This window comes from Sander vitreus, chromosome 2 (genome assembly GCF_031162955.1).
Source record: "Sander vitreus isolate 19-12246 chromosome 2, sanVit1, whole genome shotgun sequence".
Lineage (NCBI taxonomy): Eukaryota > Metazoa > Chordata > Actinopteri > Perciformes > Percidae > Sander > Sander vitreus.
In genome coordinates this window covers 20,407,634-20,420,069 of record NC_135856.1, presented here as the reverse complement: position 1 = coordinate 20,420,069, position 12,436 = coordinate 20,407,634, and the positions used below count along the sequence as shown (strand labels likewise).

Sequence of the window (12,436 nt, the reverse complement as noted above, 5' to 3'; positions counted from 1 at the left end):
ATGAAGATTCTTTACAATCAATCTTGTTTTGAAGAGGAGGAATGGCCTCCTTAAACCTATTACAATATTGTGTGTGTGTGTGTGTGTGTGTGTGTGTGTGTGTGTGTGTGTGTGTGTGTGTGTGTGTGTGTGTGTGTCCAAGTGTACCGATACACAGAATCACTTAAAAGCCCATTATCCCTGCAAACCACCTTCAATGGTTCATTTTTCTTGCTTGTTTGTTGTGTACTTGTGCCATAATCTAAATAGATTTTTATTGCAGTGGTCAACAAGTTAAAGTTCCATGATAAATGGATGATCCACCATAAAGCTTTTTTTTTTTAACTCCACGACCTGGATGAAAAATACATGGTAGTACAACACCGATCCATTGTTTGTGTAAGTCTGTGTGTGTGTGTGTGTGTGTGTGTGTGTGTGTGTGTGTGTGTGTGTGTGTGTGTGTGTGTGTGTGTGTGTGTGTGTAAAGGCAGTGACACACCAACCCGATAATGGGACAGTCTGGCGAGGTCGGTGACTCGAGTCTGTTTGGTGTGTTCCGTGCCGTCGTCCATCCGAGGAGCTGACCTGACTTGTTGCGTCGGAGGGCGGGCATTCGGAATCCATGACCAATCTGATTGGTGGAGTGCTAACCCGGAAATGACAAGCGGGATGAGCGTGACTAAGCCTCTCAAAATCTGACAAATATTTTTAAACTGACCTTTGTCGATCGGAAATGAAGACAGGTTCAGCAACTGCATGGCCTATTTTTCGCTTAAAATGTTTTCAGAAACACATTTCGGTGAACTATTTTAGTACAATATGAGATCGTATTCTGAACGATCCGCCATGACAGTCTGGCTTTGAATTTCCGGAAAAACCAGACCCACATGATGCGTTCATCCAATCAGCTGCCGTCGGCAGTCGGCATCGCTTCGGTTTGTTCCGAGGCACTTTTTTTGGCCAACTCGGGGAGGCAGTCAGTCCGACTGCCTTTTCTGCCGAAGGTCGGCCGTCTGGTGTGTCACCGGCTTTAGCCTCCTGCCTCTATTGTGATCGTGGTCAGTCCATCAAAGCCCGGAGAGGGTGTCGGTGAGGCATTTGGTCTGCTGTCTGCTCACACTTCCTTTGTTTGTGTGTGTGTTTGTGTGTGTGCTGGTCCAAACCTCTGTCTCCCTGCACTTCCTCCTTGCCATTGTGTGTATGGAAGCATATGCTCTCTCTCTCTCTCTCTCTCTCTCTCTAATCAGTGTCTTATTGGGCTGATCCCCAAGACCATGGATGAGCTATTTCTGGAAATTCCTGTTATGAAAAGATTATTCTCCTCCCTCTCTCTCTCTCTCGCTCTCTCACACACACACACACACACACACACACACACGCACACACACACACACACACACACACACACACACACACACAAGCATAGCAGTCAAACTCATCTCACACTGCATCAGTGAAAAGCAGAAGACACACGCTTGTCATTGGAGGCATTTAGATTAATCTTTCAAGACAGTGGCAGTACCTTGCTTTAAAATAAAACACAATCACACACGCATGCACGCACACACACAGAGTAAATGAGAAAGTAGCATTGTAATAAAAACATAAATGCCCCTTTCTTCCCTGCTTTTGATTTCTTTATGGGCTACCTATCTGTAATGGAAAGCATCTTTATGGACCCGTTGAAATCTCAACCACAAAAAGAAAATCAGATTATAGCCGTTCAGACACTTAGACATACACACACACACACACACACACACACACACACACACACACACACACCTAACATGTTCATCTCTATTTCAGGATGGCTGCTACAACCTTTGCTACGATCGCTTTTGTGCGTCTTTGTTGACACAGCCTTGGTTGTTTATGTGCATGTTGGACTGACACGTCCGTCCGCTGACCCTCACCTGGCCCCGCTCCCTGGGGTTAGGACTGCTAGAGTAGGGGAGCGTAAACCCTGAGGCAAACCCAGAGGAGGACTTTCCATGGCGGCCAAAAATGTTTTGTCTTTCTCTCAATTTTCTGTTTTTGTTTTTCTGTCTCTTTGTTGTAGTTTAATGTTACAATTGTCTCTTTATTTCTGTCTGTCTATTTGACAGTAAAGTTTTTTTTAAAGTTCCCCTTTTTTCCTCCCTCTGTGTCTCAGGGTCAGAGGTGACACTGTAAAGTTTACAACCTACAACAGTAGCTTCACCCAACAATCCAGCAGCAACAAGTTGGTGGTGCATACAAGGCTATTTTATTAAAATCAAATGCCTGTGGTTTATTTTGATTTCACACCTGGCTTTTTTTATAGAAGTGGTAATTCAGAACAGCTAGAGATATGAGTAAAATGTACTATGAATCACGAGATAAGCCACTGAAACTTCCTTTACTATGCCTTAAAGGTAAAAGTGTTTGTTTTTATTCCCTTTACAGGGAACAGTTACATGTAATGTAGGCATAATCCCTTGTGTCTGCCTGCTGTAACATTGATGCATCTCCTCATTTCCTCTCTTTTGTCCAAAGCCCTCATTACACCAGCGTGTATTTGATCTGTATCTGAATCATAAGCCAAACAAGCGCCTGACTCTGACGAGCTTTGATGAATGAAAATTGTAGACACTGTAAAGAGACACTCATTTGGCCCAGAGCAACTGGCAGCAGTGGCAGTCTGCTTGTCTGATCTCTCACACTTTACCACACACATTCATCAACAATCGCAGGCATTATTGTGTATTTATCACCACAAAACAACTTCAGAGCGCAAACCCCCTCAACTCTGCGCGTGGTTGCTGACCCATCTCAGTCACTTGCTAGCTCGAAGTTTGTTGTTGATTCCCCAAGCGAACAGAGTTTAAGAACGGCAACACACAGCGAGCGGAAGGCCACGCACCGAATGTCAAGCAATTATCCTGGAAAGGTACTTTCATTGATCCAGACTAGGGTTTTGGGTGCAGCCTCTGGGTGGTCGGGTATTGTGGCTCAGGGATTTGGCCTTGTTTGGTAATCTGTCTTCATCTCTCCTTCTCTCTTTACTTTTTGTCTCTCTCTATCTTTCCCCAATCCCTCTCTCTCTTTTTCACACACACACACACACACACACACACACACACACACACACACACACACACACACACTAATAGACCATAATTATCTTTCTCCTTTCTTTAAGGTTAAGGGATAAAACCCCTCAGTTTATGAGCTCATGAAATCACGTTTTCCATTGACGTATTATTGATATATGATGCTTTAGCTGGATATACTTAGGCAGCGAACCTCAATACATTTTGAGTACTGGCTAAAATGTATCCGTACCATCAAGTATTCAATTTTTGGTAGTATCAACTGTCAAGTATTCAAAGTTGATGCTTTGTCAGACTCATAGTATTGTTTACTTACTCTTTTGTGGAATATTTCCTGATCTTAATCAGAAAATCAGAAAACTTCATCAGCTATTTATTTTAGACTGCAATATGTTTTTGAAAAGCTGCTTCTTTTAACCTTGTGTTTCATTTCCATTGGCTTTACTTCTAATAATAATAACTGCAAAATTTAAAAAAAATTCACATCAAATATGAAGGCAACAAAATGGAAATGGCCCTATTGTTATTGCACTGAAAAAGTAAATATTTCTTGTTTTTTTAATATTATATGTATATAATATATATATATATACATATATATACATATTTATATATTACCGTTTTTGTCAAACACCAAACTCTGTTGTCAAAGTAAAACTCTGTCTGTTGAACAAACTCCAATAACAGCAATACAAGTAGACTTATTATGGAGGTGTGGTGCTGCATAAAAAGTACTGTCAACACCAATTACAGATATAAAGCATATTAAACTCCATTATATTTCACAGGTTTTACAGCTCGGGCCTCTGGGCAAACTTTTGAAATGATTCCCACCAGGGGGGACATTTTTATGAATGCCTATAGACTCGTGATTTTGCTCACTTTAATAGCTGGCAGGATCTCTTTTGGGTGAATCACTTGTGACTCCTCAGTCAGCTGGGACCGGTGTGGCAGCCAACAACAGATTGCCCAGTTAGCCAGGATTGTCTGCATCATCCTTTCCCCCCTTGCAGTCCAAGTTTTGGATTACATGTATTTCCCTGCCACATGTTGACTCGTCTGGCTTTCCCTTTTTGCACCACCTCAGTGCCTGTGTGTTACCATGGCAATAACACAGACCTGGCTCATGCCAAACGCTGACATCTTTATGGAGTCATTGGAAAACTGGATGAAAAGTTCCTGAAAAATATTAGCGAGGTTTCAACACTTTCCTATTCAAATGAGGCATTGGGTTGTACATTATACAGTTGCATAAAACCACTATCTTTGTTCTGGCAGGGGAAAAAAGAAACGTAGAGGTAAACATAAAATGTTTAGCCTATATAAAGTACTCCTGTATATCTCAGGGCAAATTTAAACTTATATTGTAATAGTAATTACTAATTATAGCAATTGTATTGACTTTCTTTGTAGGTGCTTACAAAGTATGGTGCAATCAAAGTGATTACATCATCACGACTAACTAAAATCTGACTGAATGTGTTATTGTAGAGTCAACCTATGGACAGGGGCAGGGCCAGAGTCATTACCATACCTACAACAGTTCTCCTTTCATTGCGCCACTTGCGCTTTTCTGACTAATCTCGTGTCACAAAAGAGCGTCTCCCAGTTGTCTCCAGTATTTTCTAATGATATGCAAACTGGGCACCATCCTCCGTGTCAATTGCTGCCTATTAGGGGAGGCGGTTGAGGCTCAGACGAGGCAGGAGCTGAAATGAATAGAAGAGAAGAGTCCTGGGGAGCACAGTTAATCACTTTCGATTTTATATGGGTAACGTTTGTTCGGCATATTTGATAAGAACAAGTCAAATCAGTTAATTAAAATTAGTAACACATACAAAATAAGAAGACTATCAACGGATAGATGAAGTGCAGACCAGACACCAAAAAAAGGACGATTTGGTGGCATGGTTAGTGCGCTTTGACCCACTGTTATGACATGATATATCGTAATCGTTATAAACTATCTTCCCCACACATAATGATGTGCTGAGGTTGGTCAGAGTGGATCCGTGTGTGTCTCCAGCTCCTTATCAGGTGGGGATCAGCGAAGCGGGTGGGGGTGGAGCCACGGCAGAGTTGCCCATTCCTAAAGCTTGAATCACACTACTCCATTCACATTCCTGCTGGGGACCGCTTCATTCAGGGACTCGCAGCGTTGGAAGGATTTGGAGAATTGTGGAGTTCAGTGTATCGCAGCCAAATCAAATTATAGCCATGGATTTACTGTCTCGCGCAACGGTCAGAGGACATTTGCAACCGACTGTATAGTTAGAATTTTATGTACGCTGGATCTATCATGCGGGCTTCGTCCTAACAGTGGAGTAGACCTGACGGTGGACAGCCGTAGCCTGCCGGGGCGCAGCCGGGACTTTGGTTTTAAATGGTGAGGCTGGTCGCGACCAAGACATAAAAAAAAATGATATTAACACGTAAGTCAATTCCATAATTTACTTTAAATTAATTATTTTTGATGGTTTTCTATTTAAAGTGAACATGTTTGTTTGAATTCTACCTGTAAGTAAAACACTCTTTGAGTCGTCTTTACGGCGCAGCGCTGCGGGCTGTCGGATAAGAAATCTCCCCGCTTTGCGCAAACCTCCGCGTCTCCAGTGTCCTGCTCACAACTAAACCCCCCAGGTTTCTTTTACCTGTAACTAAGTTACACACGACCCTGCGAGGTTCCTATCTTTAAGAAAAATCTTTCAACACATTTCCCCTCTTATGCACACAGCCCAGGGGAACTTTGTTTGGATTGAATTAAACTTTGATTCGTGTGGGGAAACAGGGTCTTGTTTTGTGTCTTTTAAGATTATCAAAAGGTATCGTACCAGTCTGCGATGTCAATGACTCCAGTTTATTTAACTGTGCCTTTTACCTTTTTGCTATCTTAAGGGGGATTCGAGGTGGATGTTGTAGCTGTATATAACATCCCGTTCTCAGTCTTGTGCTGGCAGACTTAAGATGATTTGTGGGCTTTGGCCCTTTGTCTCACCTGTTTTAACTGTTTGTTCCAACACATGGCTCCTTATCAGCTAACCTCAGGTCTGGAACAGATATGAGCACAGTGAGGTTCAGTTGAGCCATATAACCATTAAGAACGTGATGTGTTCAAAGACCCTCACAGACATCCAGCCTTCATGATGAGAGGTGAATTAACATTACACACTAGTAGGCTAACTAATAAGGTAGGGACTGTATGACACTGCCACCATGCTTACACACACTTAAAAGAGATCTTTGCAACAGAAGGAATAGTCTAGTTACAGAAATGGAACCATATTTTTGTTTACTCTTTCGCTTACTTCATGTCTCTTTGTTTCTTACAGTCAGGGATGGGACTATATGGTATAGCAGTTTAGATGGTGGTTGTGTTGGGAGAAGACAAGCAAATAAAGGAAACACACTGCACTCTTTGTGAAACTGGAAGTGAGCTGGGGCCTTATCTGAAAGATTTACATCCAGCTGGCACACTGTTTCTTTGTGTCCTGTGAGGAGACACATATGTTCATTTTTGCTGTTACCTTCCCTCTGCTGAAGGGAACCAGGCTGTCCTGGGATCTGTTTATGAATTGATAGCTATCAAGCAGGGGGGGTGGGTAGGCGGTCATCTGGCTGTGGAAAGCTTATCACAGGCTTTGAATATGCCTGGTCACCTGATCAGGACTAGGGCCCTCCGTGTGAGCATAAATCTGTCATCAGGGGGCACAGGGGCCTGTGGACTTAGACTTAGCTCTGCGATGATCCATCTAGGCCAGCTGTGTGTTTGCATGTGTATGTGTCTGTGTATCCGAGGCCTGTCCCTGCAACTGGAAAGGACCATTGGTAGTAAACCTCATTAATCTTTTGTGCATGAGTGAGTGTGTCAACGGGGCATAGCTTGAGGCCAGCCAGATGGTGATATTCCTGGCATCATCTCACTTAGTTAACAGCCAGACCTTCTCAGCGAACACCAGCTGTCTCAACCGTGGAATCACAAAACATGATACCCCATCAGGAAGAAAATCTGTTATCGCCCATTTTTGCATTCCAGTAGAGTACTGAAAGGAATTTCACATTGGCCAAGTTAAAAAAAAAAAGAAGCTGTTGTCTCTCCAGTTGTCCTGATGCTATTATACAGATTCAAGCTGTTAAGGACATTGCTGCCGTTGATAAAATAATTTCACAAAGTGTCAGATCACAAATCAATCAGAAACCCGTTCTTTAAGTTCATGGACACATCAGGAGTGAAGGACAAACATCCAGGCTCCTGGCTTTGCTTGTTGTAGATTACTGCCGAGCCACAGAGTCTAGCTAGGTTTATCACATCACCTGTCTAGACCCACTTTGCAGCTCCTTCAGAAATGAGCCACTCAGACCTGGAGTTGATAAGAACCCTCTGCCTGCCTTTTGGGTTGGTTTACAGTCGGCTCTTTGAGACCCAACGATGATCGGGTAATTCCAGATAAGCCACCTCAATTCACAACAGTTGTTAGTCAAGCATTCTTCTTAATCTGCTAACTTCAAAGCCCCAGCCCCAGTAGTGATAACTGTATTCAGCCTCTTGACCTCCAGTTTGCCATGTATGTAGCAGGGCCTTTGAGGTGGGGAGTAGCATCCTTTGTTTGCTAGCTGCTGACAAACTCCCACTGGAGCTGAGTATTCAGACTCAGCCAAGCCAGATCCCGCTGCCTCCTGCAATGGAGGGAAACTTTGGCCAGCAATTGTGAGAATTTCCTGCCACAGGAAAGGAAAGAAGAGAAGGAGTGAGCAGAATTGAAATAAGCCGAGAGAGCAGAGGAGACGAGGGTGAGAGCAGGGAAAAGACTATGATGGGTAATTTTAGAAGTTGATACCACTGGGCAGGGAGTGAAGCTTAACCCTGCCTGCTCACCACCCAGCTCACCAGTTCGGCTTTGGCCAAATTCCAGGAGAAAAGCCACTTGTGATCCATATGTAATCTCTATTAGCATCGGCTTGACTCTTATTAGACATGTTATCTGCTGATAAGCGCGCTCATCTTTCTTTCCCACTGAGAAGGAGCGTGTCTCACTGTGTTGTTTTTGCTTGTTCACATCAGCCAGAACTAGTGAGCGGTTATCTCCATTCCAACTATTTCCATTCCAACTGAGAGGATTTGTATGCATTTCTGTCCACCAAGTAATAGATTTACTTTAAATTTGTCTAAATTATCAGAGCTCATAACATGTATTCCATTTAACTTGTCCTTATGAGGCCAGTTTAGTTTTACTTCCATATCCGTCTGTCTCTAGGTCCCACCTGACATACATGTTTCATACAACCTTTTGTGTGGCCTCCCTCAGAAGGACCACAAATTCTGGTCTGTGTTCAGATTCATGTATATCAACCTATCCAGCTGTTTGTTTGTCTGTCTGTCTCCAAGATGACCAGGCCGCAACCAGAGATGGTGATAAGTTGACAAAACAAGAGAAAGGTTTGGTTAAGCAGAAGGTCAGAAAATGACATGCTGTTGATACCTTATGTTGCTCCTATAGCTCGTAGCCAAGTCACTGTGGTCAAAATTACAAAAGGCTCAAAGTTCTTGTGGACTGCTATGTAATTTAGAAGAACTAAATGTATTGCATTCATTCCTAACAGTTGTTACTACATGAAAACATTTTTTTAAACATGCAAAGGAATGTGTCCTCCAGAAATTACACTTCACATAAGGACGTGTGGTCAACTGTAACATAATTAATTTGACATGTAGTATTTTTGGTACTGTAACTGTTAACTTTATAACTTTGGTGATGACCCGTCTCCTCTCACATTTGTAATCTGTTGTTCTTTAACAAACTTGGCACATGTAGACCAAATATTACCATCATTATCAAGGTAGTGTACTTCAGTTTTCTATTTGAGGATACCTCGGTGATCAACATTTCTCGCTGCATTTGTTCAGTGTTGCTCTGTAGCTTTTTTTGAGCCATGAGGACGTTTGGTAAGCCCACACAATCACCGGAGCCAGTGTTTGTCTTGGCTAACTCCCCGCCTATTATCTGGCTAGGAACAAACGAAGGCAGGGCCTTACAGCAGGGTGGTCGGTGGTCACTGCAGCGCCGCTCGGCTCTCTTCCTGTGAGGGAAGCAGGAAGAGGAAGTGAGGTAGTTCCCTGGCGAGGGCAAAGGAATTGGGTTGGACAGTGAGGGATGACAAAAAATAAGATGCACAGATGAATCTCAAGTTATCGATGCAAACAGAAATGTAAAAGTGGGATGTTGTAGGGTGACATTTTTATGAGCCTTTGATATTCTTGTAAACATCTTTTATGGCTTTTTCTTTTAATTCCAGATACATACGACTATATGTGTGTCCAGCTCTATTGTTAGGTTGTTTGTGCCAGATGCCCCATGCCCTTGTCCACTTCCTGCAGCCAAACAAAACATAGAAAAATATTCTTTCTTCACTCTGTGAATGAATGGAAACACAATGCGCTGCAGTGGTAAATATTCAGTTTTGTCCATCTGCGTAGTGAATACGGTTGTCATTTGGTGTCCACATTATGTCACTTTAAAGTAGATTTGACACACATTCTAGCCCAATGGGGTGTGTCTCTGGATAGCTTCCTTCCAAAGGCCTTATTGGATCCCATAGCTTTCTTTTCGGAGTTTGGGGGTGGAAAGCTAACCACGTGTTTGTATGTCCAATTTGCATTTCAATAGCCTTACTGTCTTTTGAGTGATTTGTCTTTAAGCATGAGGTCTGTCTTTGCAAACACACACAGACTTGCATGTGCACACAGTCACACACACAGATACTCAAGAATCTTTGGCTCAGTGCAGTGCTTGCTTTCAAGAATGTTGGTATAATTACCCCTTGGTTTCTACGTTCCTTTGGGTTCACCACACTCTAAAAATACGAGGCTCAACACACCCACCAAACACAGCTTCTGAGACACTTCACATCCACCAGGAAAACTAGAGCTCATTTGTCAAATAAATCAAAATTAAAACATAGTTGTTAATGTGTTATTTGACACTTAGGTGCATGCTGGTCTCAGTGGTTGCTTCAGGAGTGTTGGCCCCTGCAATGGCAGAGGGGAGGCCTTGTCTTGGTCGTGTCACACCCGGTCACACCTTGTTGTTAGTGGTTTGTCTGCCGTCTAGGCTTGTTGTTGGTATGTAAATGCTCGTATATAGTTGAGCCGAGACCCTTTGCAGCAGTAGACTTCTTCTGACCTGTCTTATGGTTACCTGTCTTTTGTCCACATCAGGTCAATTTCCACTTTTCAATGCCTCACTTGTTTTACATTATTTATTACACATTTTTCTTTGTATTATCTCTGTAGTTCACCAAAATACTGAAACTTCTTTAGTCTCTCTTCAGGCATAGTCTGTTTTCCTTTTTATGCTCCCGTGTTTGAGCTTGAGCTAAAAACAAAAAGTAAAAAACAAAATCTAACAGTTTCTTGGTGTAATTTAGCCTCAAAATGAAGTGGAACTGCTAGTCTTTCCAAGATAAAATAAACTACACTGCATTTTTTTTACCGGTGGTTGCTATTAGCTCAGCCACGCTCAGCCAAACATAGCACCCCTACTTAAAGGGTAAAGGACATCACTATTATGTCTAAATGCAAGGATTGTAGAATTTGAAATAGAGACTTTTAACTATCCTGCCATACATTCAGACTTCACACACAGTATATTAGTAAGTATTTAGATTTTTGCAGTCATTCTATATGTTTCTTTTCCTGCCTTTGTTCCACTGGTTTTGTTTACAAGTTTTTCTCAAGGTTGTGCCACATTTGTACTTGCTGTCATTCCACTAAAGAGGATATTGTAAATTCAGATACCAGAGGCCTGGAGACATATTTCTGTCTGTCTTCCTTCTACAAACTGCTGGCTGTGGGGGTGATGAGGCAGTTGAGGAGACTGGGGTGTGGGCAGCCATTTGGCATACGTCAACTAAAGGGCTTTCACAGATAATTGGGAGACATCACCATGGCTCCTCTAACACAGTGGACCTCAACATTCAGTCGGTACTTAGCACAACAAGCCCAAATGTCACACCTTGTGTTTAAGGGTTATGAAGAGTTGGTCTGGCACTGTTGGAGAAGCGATGTGAACATGTTCGACTTTAGTAATGGCACCGATAGACACTTGAGAAACATGCATCTGACGTGTATGTTAAACCTTTCCTATATACATCTTAATCAATAAAGGTTATTGAAATGTTCCATATTAGCATCATGAGAGAACAGAAGCTGAAGGGCAGCACTGCATTCGCAAGACGTTGTGTTATAAAAACATTAAAATATCTTAATACATGTATACAGTCGTGTCATATGGTCTGTTGTAGATCTCATTGTGAACAACAAATACCACCACCATACCTGGATAAGGAGCTTAAGTGGCACACACTTGGCGTGTCAGGGCGTTAACACAATTTGCACGAACGATGCTGTGAGCTCCAGCTTTAGAAGCATGTGAGAGGAGAGTGACCATGTGTGAGATAGTGAATAAGGTCAATGGGTTTACATTTGATAAGCTGCTAGCATGCTGGACTGCTCAGTTTCAGAGTTTTGACAGGATAACCTTTTTCCAAATGTTACAATTGACGCGTAAGTGATGATAAAAACTCTTTGTGTCAGAGGATTTCATTATCAACATTGATTATATTTTCGGTTCAGGTGAATTGAAGTGTCTCCCACAACACCTAACATGCTTCTAACATGCTTTTGTTTTCTTCCATCTTTTCTCCTCTGCAGAGATCGAAGCCAAAGAGGCCTGTACCTGGCTCCGAGCAGCAGGGTTCCCACAGTACGCCCAGCTTTATGAAGGTAAGTATCCCTGTGAGACATCCTCCAACCCACTCTCCCACCCCATGTGGCAATAATGAAGATAGAAAGTTGATGCTGGTATTAGAAAGCCGGGTTACGCTGAGAATTAAGTCATGTTGTTACTTCAGTGATCTGTACGTATTTTTGAAAGCAGGCGTAAAAAAGCGTAACTAAAGTCAGTTAGGCAGATCTACTAATGTTAGGTAATTAATAAAACAATTTTTATTAAATAAAGATTTCATGAATGTAGAACCTTGTTCATTTTTCTTATAAATGTGAGTAGTAGTCATTTAACTCATACAGAAGACTACTATGTCCTTTGTCAAGCACACAAAACACCAACATGCACACTTGCGCCTGTGCATGCATACATACCACACACAGCATAACATTCCTGAGGAGTAAAGGGTGTGTTTTTCCTTAGTACCAGTGCTTTGCTGTGCTTATGCAGGAAAAGCCACATAAACCATAGAAATCATAGCACACTATATTTTAAATATTAGCTATAATGTAACCTACCTAGTAACTCTTTGAGGACCAAAGGTCTTTCTTACCTCTCAAGTTACTCATACAATGAAACGTGGTTGCTTTGCCTGACCCTTGA

At 42.2% G+C, this 12,436-nt stretch overlaps 1 protein-coding gene across 4 annotated transcripts in view; it reads left to right on the top strand.

Annotated features, from left to right (window-relative positions):
* Nucleotides 1-12,436, top strand: part of dlc1 (DLC1 Rho GTPase activating protein) — a 93,611-nt gene that overhangs the window by 64,412 nt on the left and 16,763 nt on the right. For 2 of the 4 annotated variants that reach the window (XM_078260666.1, XM_078260656.1), the window contains exons 1-2: nt 5,159-5,485; nt 11,761-11,832. In XM_078260666.1, the coding sequence (XP_078116792.1) occupies nt 5,473-5,485; nt 11,761-11,832 (85 nt within the window). In that variant the 5' untranslated portion in view covers nt 5,159-5,472. Of the gene's footprint in view, nt 1-5,158; nt 5,486-11,760; nt 11,833-12,436 lie in introns of those variants that run through there. The other 2 variants (XM_078260648.1, XM_078260639.1) reach the window with 1 other exon arrangement.